Source organism: Wolffia australiana, chromosome 8, assembly GCF_029677425.1.
Source record: "Wolffia australiana isolate 7733 chromosome 8, ASM2967742v1".
Classification (NCBI taxonomy): domain Eukaryota; kingdom Viridiplantae; phylum Streptophyta; class Magnoliopsida; order Alismatales; family Araceae; genus Wolffia; species Wolffia australiana.
Window position 1 is genome coordinate 1,420,928 of NC_135842.1, and position 12,542 is coordinate 1,433,469.

At 36.9% G+C, this 12,542-nt stretch overlaps 1 protein-coding gene across 4 annotated transcripts; it reads right to left on the reverse strand.

Annotated features, from left to right (window-relative positions):
- Positions 1–377: 377 nt before the first annotated feature.
- On the reverse strand, positions 378–6,217 carry LOC144706810 (arginine biosynthesis protein ArgJ family). 4 transcript variants are annotated; one of them, XM_078579869.1, is made up of 19 exons: positions 6,058–6,217; positions 5,841–5,981; positions 5,615–5,738; positions 5,243–5,316; positions 5,044–5,088; positions 4,405–4,455; positions 4,258–4,326; positions 4,046–4,104; positions 3,302–3,371; positions 3,140–3,220; positions 2,980–3,066; positions 2,785–2,907; positions 2,244–2,306; positions 2,059–2,136; positions 1,828–1,973; positions 1,659–1,729; positions 1,427–1,582; positions 635–729; positions 378–543 (listed from the first exon to the last, which is right to left on the reverse strand). In XM_078579869.1, the coding sequence occupies exons 1-17, from the start codon at positions 6,124–6,126 to the stop codon at positions 1,500–1,502; spliced, it is 1,434 nt and encodes a 477-aa protein (XP_078435995.1). In that variant the 5' UTR covers positions 6,127–6,217; the 3' UTR covers positions 378–543; positions 635–729; positions 1,427–1,499. The 4 variants fall into 4 exon arrangements, with proteins under 4 accessions (XP_078435995.1, XP_078435994.1, XP_078435993.1 ...); XM_078579868.1 differs by having other exon boundaries at positions 378–561; XM_078579867.1 differs by having other exon boundaries at positions 378–729.
- Positions 6,218–12,542: the final 6,325 nt, after the last annotated feature.

Here is a 12,542-nt window from a genome sequence, read left to right on the forward strand (position 1 = left end):
TATTTTTTTGCTCTTTTAATACATCCACTGAGAAGACATGGAATAATTGGAAAGTGATCTTATTCTCTCTCCCTCTCATATCCTTGCCCTCCTCTCAGCCATTATTCTCTTCCTTCAATGCATATCGACATTTCAAATTCATATTTCATTTGAAAACTTCATATGTGAACTCATCAAAATCATTGTTATGACCTGGGGGATTCTAACTTGCACACTCATATAACTTTCTTTGTTGTTTCCAAAGAACATAAGCTATGATTATATTTTATTATTCAATCAAGCATATATGGTCTGTTCGGTTATATTACTTGTATGTCTGCCTTGTACTTGATCAAATATACCCAATGTTGCACTGAAATGTTATTAGGGCATTAATATTGTCAAAACTTGTTACATTTATCATAACCATCTACATCTTCATAAAGATGAACGCGATGATGATAACTAGTCATCATTGTCCCATCATCATAGTCCCGAAGAATGACAAACTTTAAAGAGTAGTCATGGATGTGGAGATAAATCATGCAAGAGAGAACCCAGCGCCTATAAAACAACGAAAAACTGAAACTCCAACCCTTAAATTAGGCAAGTGACCTTAGACTTAGACTTCGAGAGGAGAGACAAGTGACCTTACTTCATTCTCATTGGCAGCCCTCCACAAGGATCATATCAGCTGCTCAAAGAAAGGAGAGAGACATGTTGCTCAACACACGAGCACGTCAACAACCACTGTACACAACAAATTATCGATTTTTTTAGACGTAAATTGAGAAAAATAAAGTTTAAAACAAGATAATTCCACATTATAATGCAGGGACGCAGATGGGACAATTTTTTCGTCCCGGGACGCAAAATCGTCCCGTCGAGGATGGACACGAATTTCGTGTTCGAAATTGTGGACGTGTCCATCGGGCGCAGTTTTTCGTCCCTTGGGACGAAAAAACTGACCGTCCGGAGGTCTCGGACGATGGACGGACGAGTCTGGACGGAAAACCGCCGGATTCACATCCGATGGTTGAGATGTTGCCACGTGGCCTCGCAATGACAATTCGCATCAAAGTCCCTGTATTTTTACGTGAGTGCAAATGGACGCCACTCAGAAATAATTGTACATATGTCCCTTTGCGTTCTATCTCATCAGTAATTCCCTAGAAAACTTGAAAAAACCTATATTAATATATTAAAAATATAAAATGGATTTTTTTCGTCCGGGACCAAAATTCGTCCCGGGAGGACTGGACGGGACAAAAAACCGTCCCGGTATGACTGGACGGGATGGTTTTTTTTATCATTGGACGAAAAACCATCCTGTCCTTCGTCCCTGAACTTACTCTGGACGTCGGACGGGACGAAATTCGTCCCGCCCCGTCCATCGTCCACGTCCGGGACGATCCGGAACTATATTCCACATCTCAGAGATACCAACCGGGCATAGTAGACAGTGGGGCAGAGAGTGATTCAGAAAAACTGCTGGGTGGTCATCGGTCAGCGTTCAATACTCATGTGGTATATTCTGCATTTATCTTGACATAGTCATAACTGAGATCACAACCCCATGCCTTGCTGCTTCCTCCCCCTTGCCCTATGGCCACAAAAAAGGATAATAAGTAAAAGAAAATCATTTTCAAGTGAAAGATGGACATAATTCTCTTGCTTACCCACGGAGACAATGATTTCGACAGTTCCGTGGACTGCCCCAGCCTTCCTGAGGTAGGAACTCGCGCTGTCCCTGTCATTAAGAGGATTAGTGCACCATTATTCTAAATGGTTAATTGTTTAATTCATATATCGAATTTAAAAACCTTGTTACTTCAACATGAGCTTTACCTGTCAAAAATAAGTGGTTGACCACTGCGCATGAGGTCAATATTCCCAAGAGATATGCAAAGGTCTTCCAGGCTGAAATTAATGCCTGCGTAGCCCACGGCCGATGCAATGCGACCCCAGTTTGGATCCCTTCCATAAACAGCGGCCTAGAACAGAATTATACAAAAATTAAGGATACGTATCAAATCATCATGTTCAAAAGTTGGTGGATAGAAAATAGCTTGGATTTACTTTGACCAGAGATGAGGCTGCTACTGAACGCGCAATCTGTGCAGCTTCCTTCTCATTCCTTGCTCCAGAGACGGTAACCTGTCAATTAAATTGGGAGGTTACCTATTGAATCGTTTAAAGAATAAAATTTGGATTTATTACGAAATCCCAAACTATCGATATAACAATTCGTGCCAATATGATACCTCGATCAGGCATGTAGCGCCTTCACCATCCCATGCTATAGACTTTGCAAGGCCTTGCATTACCTGAAGGGGAATAAATTTTACTGAAGGAATTAGATTTTGACGCGTCTAGATGTTGTTGATGTGTGACGTTGACTTTGGTTGACCGTTAGCCAATAACAAGCCAACATGAACAGGAGTCAATGTCATCCTCACAATCAATCGACCATGTTTTCAGAAAATTTCTATCAATCCACCGTCAATTAGGCCCGTTCTTGTTGACGACACCGTTGAAATTGATGGGGTTTGCAATTATCTAGAATTTTGCTGAGTTGATGTCATACTTTGACGGACAGTATCAACCAGCCTGTGATACACCGTCATAGCCAACATCAACCGGCAATGATAATCTCATCACCATCATCATCAACCATCCTTCAATTCCTCCACAGCAGCGTCTCTTCAACGCTGACGAGGGTCAACGATGTTGACATATTGACTAGTGATGAACGCAAGATAGAATCCATTCACGTATGCATAAAAAAAAACTGGTAGGGCGTACGGCATCAAGGCCTGCTTGAAGCTGCAATCCATCAGAGCTTTCTAGAGAAGAAATCAGATTAGCCCCAGATAATCCACTGGCTAGTGCAATAACAGTGTCATTAGTGCTAGTGTCTCCATCAACCTGAAAAAATAAGGTCAATTTTAATCCAGGCTGCGCCATGTTATTATCTTTGACATTTGAACGAAATCTTACCGTTATTTGGTTAAAGCTTCTGTCCACGGATTTTCGGACCATATCTCTCCACACGTTTGTTGCAACCGAAGCATCCGTTGTTATCACCTACATCAGTGCATCCACTTTTTACATTATTTTTTTTCCACAAAAGAAAAAGATAAATAGAAGAATGGCATACACCAAGCATGGTTGCCATATTAGGGTGGATCATTCCAGAGCCTTTTGCCATCCCTCCAACTCTTATTATAAAACTGCCAACCTGCTTAGACACATGAAAGTAGAAAGTTACGAGTTGAGAATAGAATTACAGCAATTGTGAAAGAAAACAATTGTTAACAACCTTCGTCTCAACTGCAACGCTCTTGCTGACCAGATCAGTAGTCGTGATAGCAACAGCGGCAGAGTCTGCACTGAAAAAGCATACAAGCAGACAAGACTACAGTTCAATTCCTAAGGATGGACATGGGAAAAGAAAAAAAGAATTTATGGTGGCACAACATGGACGCAAATAAAAAAAGTTTAATTTGCAGTGACTTGAAAACTCATGTTTTGACTACATTTGGATGGACTGAGTTCCGTTTTCTCATGAGTCAGTAACTTTGTTTATCATCAACGACTATTTTTTCAAGGAAGAGGGACAACGTCAAGGACAACTCGTCATCATCCTTGACCACAGCCAGAAAGACCAGGACGAAATTTTCATCATTATCTTCGTCACAGACGAATGACAACTCACCATCTGAACGAGTAATATTAGAGCAACGTCGAGCGATCAATGAGTCATTGTCATCTGCATAAAAACGAATGTCGGCAAACTCATGTAACTGTTCCCTTACTACTCTGATGCATCCATTTCTGGAGCAGTTTTAGTTCTTCTGGGTATGATATCAGGGAATCGATCTCAATTGACTCAAAAGTAGTCACTCACACCAACTTAATATGTTGATTTATATCAACTCACAAAAAAGTAAAAAAATAACAGTAGTCAATGGCTCTAAATCTTACTAAAGGTGAAAAACTTGTTCAACCAAAATAAAATGTCGATCAATAGGTCAAGCTTTCAGGATAACAGGGAGAAAGTTACCCTTCCGTAGATGATGTAAGTGAAGCAACCAGCCGTGGCAGAGAGGTGAGAAGGGCCTCCTTTAAAACATGAGAAAAAGGATCAAAAGAGAAAGCACAAGATCTTTGTAAAGCCTAAAAGACTATTGCACTAGCCCTGAGCCTTAAGGTTTGGTTATTGCTCAACGAGAGATCAAATCCTTAGAGAAGGAATATTCCTTAAAAATGCCTTACTTTCTTTATTCTTTGTCCAATTACTCCGGTAGATTCTATCAACACGGATTCTGGCCTGATTCCTAGAATCTGCAAAATAATCAACTGAGATGATTCTCCGCTAAACCTTATAGAAGTTTTAATCCCATATATGTAATTTCTACATACCTCGGCAAGAGTATTTGAGCAGTCAATAACGTCAAGATACCCAGCATCACCCTGCAGTTAGAAAAGCTAAAAAAATAAATACAGCATTTTGAAATAATAACTTAAATCAATGCATTTGTCCCAAGAAAAGTTGAATGTTGACTAGTTATTTTAAAGTTTTAGAATTATCCCAAGGCCAACAATCAGGGAGAGAAATAGGGGAGGAGGATTGATGCCAATGGAGAATCGAAAGTGGGAGTCCATGATGTCCCTCCATAGGCGCTGTCACAGAGTCCGAGGGGGACAAGAAGCAACAGCTGACAGTCACAGACTCCCCACAGACATGCCGCGGTTTCATTACAGTATCTTTTTACTAGTGTTGTGGGCGTGGGGTAGCCGAGTGGAGTCCATGTGTAGTTGGTTGTACCCGGCGCAGTGTTTTTACCAATTAAAAAAATAAAGAATCGTAATCACAAAATACAATCACTTTAGAAAGACCGTCTTTACACATAAGACAAGTGGAGTACAAAAGAAAAAATGACTGGTGCACAAAAGCTAAGTCTTTTCGGTCAAAGTTACCAAATACAGCATAAAAGTCAATGTCATATCGCAGGGAGAAAAAAAAAAGTAATCCAGAAGGTGTTTAAAATTGTGACGTACAGTAGCTGCATTCGCTTGACCAGCATTGATTAACACCGCGCGACCCTGAGAGTGTTCAAAAGTTCAAGTCAATTCATAGTCATGATTCAATCGTTGAACTCTTCATCAAGTTAAATTTACAGAAAAAACAAAAAGAGCGATTTAAGTCTCAGTCACTTTAAATCAACAATAAAAGGCCAATTGAAAAAAACAGACTTACTGTCTCCTCGGTTTCCAGTATGCGCTTGCAATAGACTACAGGCGCAGCGGCGACAACGTTTTTGGTAAATGTTCCTGAAATTTTTAACTTGCATCATAATTCTTTGAGGGACATCAAGACAAAATACACGAGCATGATCAACGACGGTAAAAAATTCAGCTCAGCATCTTCACGGTAGATAAAACGACTAGATTTTAGGAATTCGGGATTTGTGCAGTGATAGCTTATGATAAAATAGAACGGGTTTAATTTTTCCGCAGAAACGAAAACTCAATTTTGTTTCTTTTCCAGTTCTAACAAACAGTATCCAAGGATCTTCGACAAGAACTAGATTAGACAATATTGATATTCAGTAAAAGACAGTGATCTGACCGGCGACTGTGGCATCCACATCACAAGTCACAAGAGCGAGGTCAGGCTTTTCCCCTTTTGCCCGCAAACCCCCGTAGATCCCAGCAGCTTGAAACCCTTTAGCAGCATTCACCCCTCCCGGAATCTACACAAATATGGATAAGAGACACAATGGTGAACAAAATCGACGGACAAACGCTTCCAAGAATCCACATCAGTTCTTTGTTATCCTCGATTCATACAAAACCTGCTTCCAGGGTCCGTCGGGGAGAAGAATGGGAGCAGCAGGAATGTGGCCAGAAGAGATCGTATTAGCGTCCGCAGTAGCGGCGCAGACGAACCTCGGGTATGCCCTACGCCGTTGGATTTGCAAAATGGAACCCCAAACCTGAATCCCGACGAATCAAACAACAAATCGGTGGCCGAGAATCGAAAATTTACGAAAAATTAACGCGCATCGACACCTTCGGAGGACGATACTCGTCTGATGCTCCGATCGTCAGAAGACTGTGGTTCAAGCACAAAGATCTCATCTTTCGCCGAGTAGGAGTAGCCAATGACGAAATCGAAGATCGATAGCAGCTTGAAATGGCAGTGAAGTAGCTTCTCTGCGTAGTTCTAATGGAGAAGCTTGGAGAAAACTTAGAAAATAACTTTATTTATGCTGAGGAAGTTGAGAAAATTACAAATTAGTACCTTAACCTTTTGAAATATCCTCTGGGTCCTCCGGAAATATCATCTATGCAGAAGCTTTCTTCATCCTTAATCAGATTTACTTGAACCAGAGTTCATACTTATTTTAAAAAATGCACTATAGTTTCATTGATTGGCTACCATGGTTCAATTCACATAATCATGATGGCTGAAAGTTACATGATATTATGAGGCAACAAATCCCTGTGGGGCTCTAACAATTTGGGAGAGTAAGTTGCATCTAAGCTATTATTGCTAAATAACCAAGCACATTCAAAGGTAAATATGATGAATTTTACTTAAATATGTCATCCAAGTATTTCCACTTACAAAATTAAAAAGGGTTCAATTCCTACAATGATCTTAAAGGAGATCTTGGGATTGAAATTTTTTTGTTATGGTCATATGTTATCGTGTTATCATTACTCAAAAAGTCTCCAGATAGCTCTATTTTTCATATAATATCCCAATGGAATCGAGTGTTATGGGGTGCATTGCTCACTTGGCACACTAACTATAATTCATTTAGGGCTTTCAATTCTGTTTGTGATTTTTGATATTTATAACTTTAAAATTAACGTATATACAAAAAAAGTTTCAACTGTAACAAATGAATACACCACTTATTCACATGTCTAGGATGGCAATTACATGAATATTCTGAACATGTTATCTAACTATTACTTTGACCACATTTTTTAGTTTAGGATGCTTGTTATAGGATAAGTTTCTGACTGGCTGGAGTAATTAAAAGTCACAAAATTTACGACTCTTATGAATGTATTCCACGATAGAATATTTGATGATGTTTGGTTTTATGCATCAATATAAATATTTCATATTTTATTTTTAAGTGTTTTATTGGAAAGAACGAGAATTGTAATCTAATCGTTGAGTACGAATTCTGAATTATTCGATTTTTGGGACCACTTTATAAATATTTGAATGGAGGAATTATGAACTGACTTAATAATTTATACAAAGGGCATTTGGATGTTCAGAATTCAGTTTTTGATTTTGAATGCACAAATACTTCCTCTGTTATGGGAACATGCGCTACACGTCGAGTCATATAATATCTGGGATAAACTATGCCATATAGTTTACATTGTGAATTCTTTTTTGTCATTGATTTTTGTAATAGATAATATTAAGTATTTTGTAAATATTATCAATATGAAGATTTATTGGCACACTTATTGAGTTTTTTGTCTGCTGAGAGTTGGAACAGTGTGGTACATTTCAAGGGTGGTTGAAATAACTAATCGGGGAAACACATTTTTTGAAATATTGGTTTAAAGTCAGAGGGTCCAACTGAAGATTGAAGACTATTCATCTCGAACAGGCAAAATCATAATTATTTCATTTGATAGAAAAAGCATCATTATAATTTTTTGTGGGGATTGACTCTGAATTCTGAACTGATATCCAATCTCTTTCAACTTTGGCTAATTTCATGGTGCATTACACGGTGATTGGATGACGATGTAAATATATTTACCTTGTAGGTGAATCGCTCTTCTCCTTCACACTGCTGTTTTATTTCTCCTATCGATAGGTTTTTTAATGAAATGCATGAGTTCGAATATGATGGATAAAACCACAAAAAATAAGCTTCATCGTAAAGTAGAAAGATCTTCATTACCTCTTTACAGTTTTTTGAATTACTTGTTCATTTATGTCAGGAACAATTGAAATAAACTAGAAGCAACAATGTCAGTGATTAAACTTTCAGTTATGACTTCATGGTGTGTATCTGATCTATTTTTATTCCCTAATATCACACTATGGAATATCAAAGTCATGATGCATATAATAAGAATACGAGAAGGGTAAGTGGAATTTGTCACGACATTAATATATTTTTTTGCCATAATTGAAGTGATATTACGACTTTTATTGAATTCTATGCAGTTATGAATATCCATAATATATGTTAGAAGAATAAATAAATAAATATATAAGAGTTTTGTTGTGAATTGAGAAAGATAGTGGTGGAGATAGAATTTTGTTGTGTTTTAGCTTATAGTTAAACAATGACAAAATTAGATCTGATAGAAATATATCTGACTTGGAGAAGTTTTTTTTAATTGAATGCAATATGATATCGTGTTGGACGGAAATATAATATTTGAGACTGACATTGAGAGTTATGAAAAAAATGTGAATTTTATGTTCTTGGATCCTAAATGAAAGTGAGAAATTTATCAAAAAACATTTGAATTTGAAAGACTAAGTGTAATATATTTGAATAACGACATTGCCAATCCATTTAATCAAAGAATAAAGACTCTGGAAATTTTAGTGGGAATATGTTACTAAAATTAATATAGAGCTCGAGGAAGAGTGTGTGTGACAGAGTTTTCCATTGTACCTTTATAAAATATGAATTTGTTCTTGATTTTAGTCCTCAACAAATCATTAGGTTGTGAGTTATGTCATAATAGGTAAAACAAGTCCAAATAACATGGATCTTACATGAATTTATGTTTGAAATCTACCCGGTGCACCAAATCCAACTCCAATTAGATATTAAATTAAATACCAGTCCATGTCATATTTAATTGTTAGTGTAAACTTATCACCGTAAAACTATTTCTTAATAGGGATAAAAACTAAACATAACAAAAAGAGGAGAATGTCAACGAGAAGAAAAAAACACCCATATATCTTAATACCAGCGTTACCAACATTTCGCAATTACTTAGATTTAACCCTGGAGTTTTTTACAGAAGTATCAGGATGAAGAAAAAAATACACATTTACATCGAGATGGGAGAGAGGATCAAATGGAGAGTGCTTTCGATTAAGAAAGACAAATCGTTGAGTTATTTACACACGAGTGTGAGTACAGTATGCGAAGAGAGGAAGCACTGCTACCCAGAATAAATATCATGGCTTGTAAATATACTCCATTTAAGGCTAAAGTTAAAAGACCATTGAGGTGTATGATAATCTATATTTTACATAATGGGAAAAAATCATGCATAAGCAATATTCGTTCTATTATAATACCAATAATACTATCTGCTATAGTGATAATCTCTGAGGTGCGTTAGAAAGGGGATGTGTATTACATATTACATAACAAATCTTGAATAAAATCATTCTAAACAATTTAAAAACTATAAACAGATATTTTAATCCAATAATAATTTATACTTTGTAGACATATGAATAAGAATAAAAAATATTCCAGGGTATTATAATATCATACATAAAATACCTTAAAATATATATAAAATATGGAAAATAAAGTCATTTAATGGATATAATATATTAATGATGAGTTTATGTGACCATTCTATAAAAAAACTGTGCCAAAATGACCACAATTTTGCATAAATCAAATTAATTATTAAAATAAAAAACACACCCAGATGTATAGTGGGAGTGAGGTCGTCCCCACAGGGACTGGCTTTTAGAGACGAATATAATAATTGAGTAAGGGTGATAGAGAATTTGGTACGATACCATTGGTAGTTAAATAAATTAGTTACAATTGAGTGATAGAAGTAATAATAATAAGGAATATAGTGGAATAGTATGAGATAAGTAATTAGTAGTTGGAAGATAGTTTCTAATGGATGAGGGAATTAATATAATACTTGATAGTAAGGAATAATAAGTGGTGTGAGAGAGTACTAAAGAAAGATATAGAAAATGTAATACATTATTTGTATCTTTTTTTATATATAAGGGATAATAAAGAAGTAGGATGTTTGAAGTGAGCCAATGATACTATAACTAAGAGTGATGTTAATGTAAGCAGGGAAGAAGAATAGAAATTAGTGAGATAGATATACTAATAAAATACTATTGACAGGAGTTAGGAAGCTTATTTATTTAATAATGGTAACATGTACGTTAGAAATGAGATATATATAATAATAATGGATATTGAGATCTACTTAGACAGTGAATAAGATTTTATGTCGATAAGTCGTAAGAAGTTAATTGAGAGAAGTATTTAGTTTAGTAAAAGGTAAGAAGAATAATGAAGACGAAGGAAGTAAAACTTATGATAAGGGAAAAGATGGAATTATATGTCAAGATATAGATGTTTGGAGTGTAAAAGAGATACATATATGTACCTATATGTATACACACATATACATATACGTATATGTGTATGTTTGCGCTCAAATTTTAAGAACAATAAAGATAGGTACAAGTTTAGGTATTATCTACTTTAGAAGGGGTTGTTTAAAATAGTTTAGTTAACTAGGTCGTTAGAGAGAGAATTGAAGAAGAGGTTGAAGGATTAAGAATATTAACAAGATGAATATTAGAGTGTATTACAACTAATTATACTAATACGACTATCCTAGACTCATAGTAATATTGCCTATATAAGTAAATACATTTAAGAAATAACTTTAGTTGTTTTTTTATGGAAGAAAATTGGGTATTTTTGTCGACACCCTGCGTGTGTTCAATCGGCAGAATGCCTCACAGAGGCCGTAATACAGAACCGGGATAAAATCAAAATATCCTTCAAATAAAACTCAAACCTATCAATTCTATTATGTTTATACTTTCAATCGGATTGAGCTTAAAAACATACCCAATCCACCATGAATCTAAGAATTGGGGTGGGGATGACGACCGTCACCCCCTAGCCTCAGTGTGCAGTCTCCCCCTTCATTCTCCTCCCTTCTGGTACAGAATTCTATCTTCCTAGCTATTCTCTGAAGCCTCCTTGAGCTTGTTGCACTGTGGCGGAGCTGTCACAACTCCTGTGATCCTCTAAGTTTCGAAGGGAGCTCCGTTCGAGCTCTTATTTATTGCGATGAGAGATGTATGTAGGGTCTCCAATATTATCTCATAAACAACCGAGAGGGGTTATCTAGACCCTTTCATAGGTTAGACTTGATCCAACAACTCTATGGGAGCCATCGGATCGGTATGCGGTCCCCTCATCGGAGGCATCCTCCGGCCTTTACTGGGCATCCACCGAGAACAAGGGCCACAGGAGGAGAAGGCTGAGTTTACCCCTCCCCGTCTGACCCCCCTCGAATGTGTTCAATGGCTGCGATTAAATTGAAACCTAGGATCCAGTCATTTATGGTGTACCCCCTTGTTGACTCATCAACATCCTCGTCAGCATGCCCCGTCAGCGTTCGCCCTAGTGATTCGTCCGTTGAGGGGTCCCCTCATCCTCATCATTTGCCGCAGCCATTCAGGAGCATATAAAAGAAAGAAATAATAGTGAACTTACAAGTTTTACATATCACCATCCAATCTTCTTTAAGAAGATTGGACGATTAAGGTTATACATTGCACTCAAATCGGCACGTTATGACACATGCTTCGGGCCGGTTTGGCTCAAAGCCCGATCATACTTTCTTTCTAGTTTTCTTCATATATCAACTCGTTGGGCCTCGATTCGTCTTTAGAATTCTTGATCCGGGCTGTGCCATTTTGAAACTTCAAAGACCATTATTAATCCAATATTAGAACATTCTAAACTAAGTAATGCTATATAAATCCTGTATAATGTCATCGAATGAAATAAATAAACTCTCCTCTCTCGCATTCATGCATGTCCACCTATGGTCCCTGTGGGCTCCTTCTGGATTCGCTTGTGCAAGCACTGCCACTTTCCAGCTGCAGGTAGGCTTGAGTACCCTACGCTTGCCCACTTGTGGTTGCCTTGGGTGCTGCTACGCCCTGGCTCAGCCCTCACTATCACTACATGTAGGATTGAGCACCCTCATTGTAGTAAAATTTTTAATATAAACACATATTATATTCACTCTTATTTCTTCAACTTTGACTTCCTCCTGCAAACTAGAGGGAGCATTAATCTCAATAATATTAAGAATATTTTAAACACATTTTTACTAAGAAATAAGTGGACTTGTAAAATATGTACAAATCACATTAAATTCCATTGTTTTACCAAATGCTCCATTTAATGCATGATATGAAAATTATTGTAGAGACGAAGGTAATGCACATAAAATTATCTCAAAATGGCCTAAAAATATGTATAATTCCATGCCTTAGTTAGGGGTCATCAAGGGAGTATGCAAGCCTTTTCCTTGATCATGTGCTCAATGACTACATTTTATAAACAAGGAATATATCTCTTCCCACAACTATCCACCAATCATACCATCGATTTGCTAGATTTAAACTTAGGGACTCATCAAATTTCAGCCAAGGATATTTCATCATAACTTCCATCCAAAACAGCTGATCCCAAATGCAACCACCTTTGCTCCATGACTGTATTTTTAAAACATGAAAT

What these genes read in the sequence shown, in the direction of transcription:
- LOC144706810 (XM_078579869.1), bottom strand. Translation starts at nt 6,126, where the DNA reads ATGAGATCTTTGTGCTTGAACCACAGTCTTCTGACGATCGGAGCATCA. An exon ending in GTCAAGCGAATGCAGCTACT is followed by an intron (nt 4,456 to 5,043) that starts GTACGTCACAAT and finishes TTCTAACTGCAG; the next exon opens with GGTGATGCTGGGTATCTTGA. An exon ending in GAAGCTTTAACCAAATAACG is followed by an intron (nt 2,908 to 2,979) that starts GTAAGATTTCGT and finishes TTATTTTTTCAG; the next exon opens with GTTGATGGAGACACTAGCAC.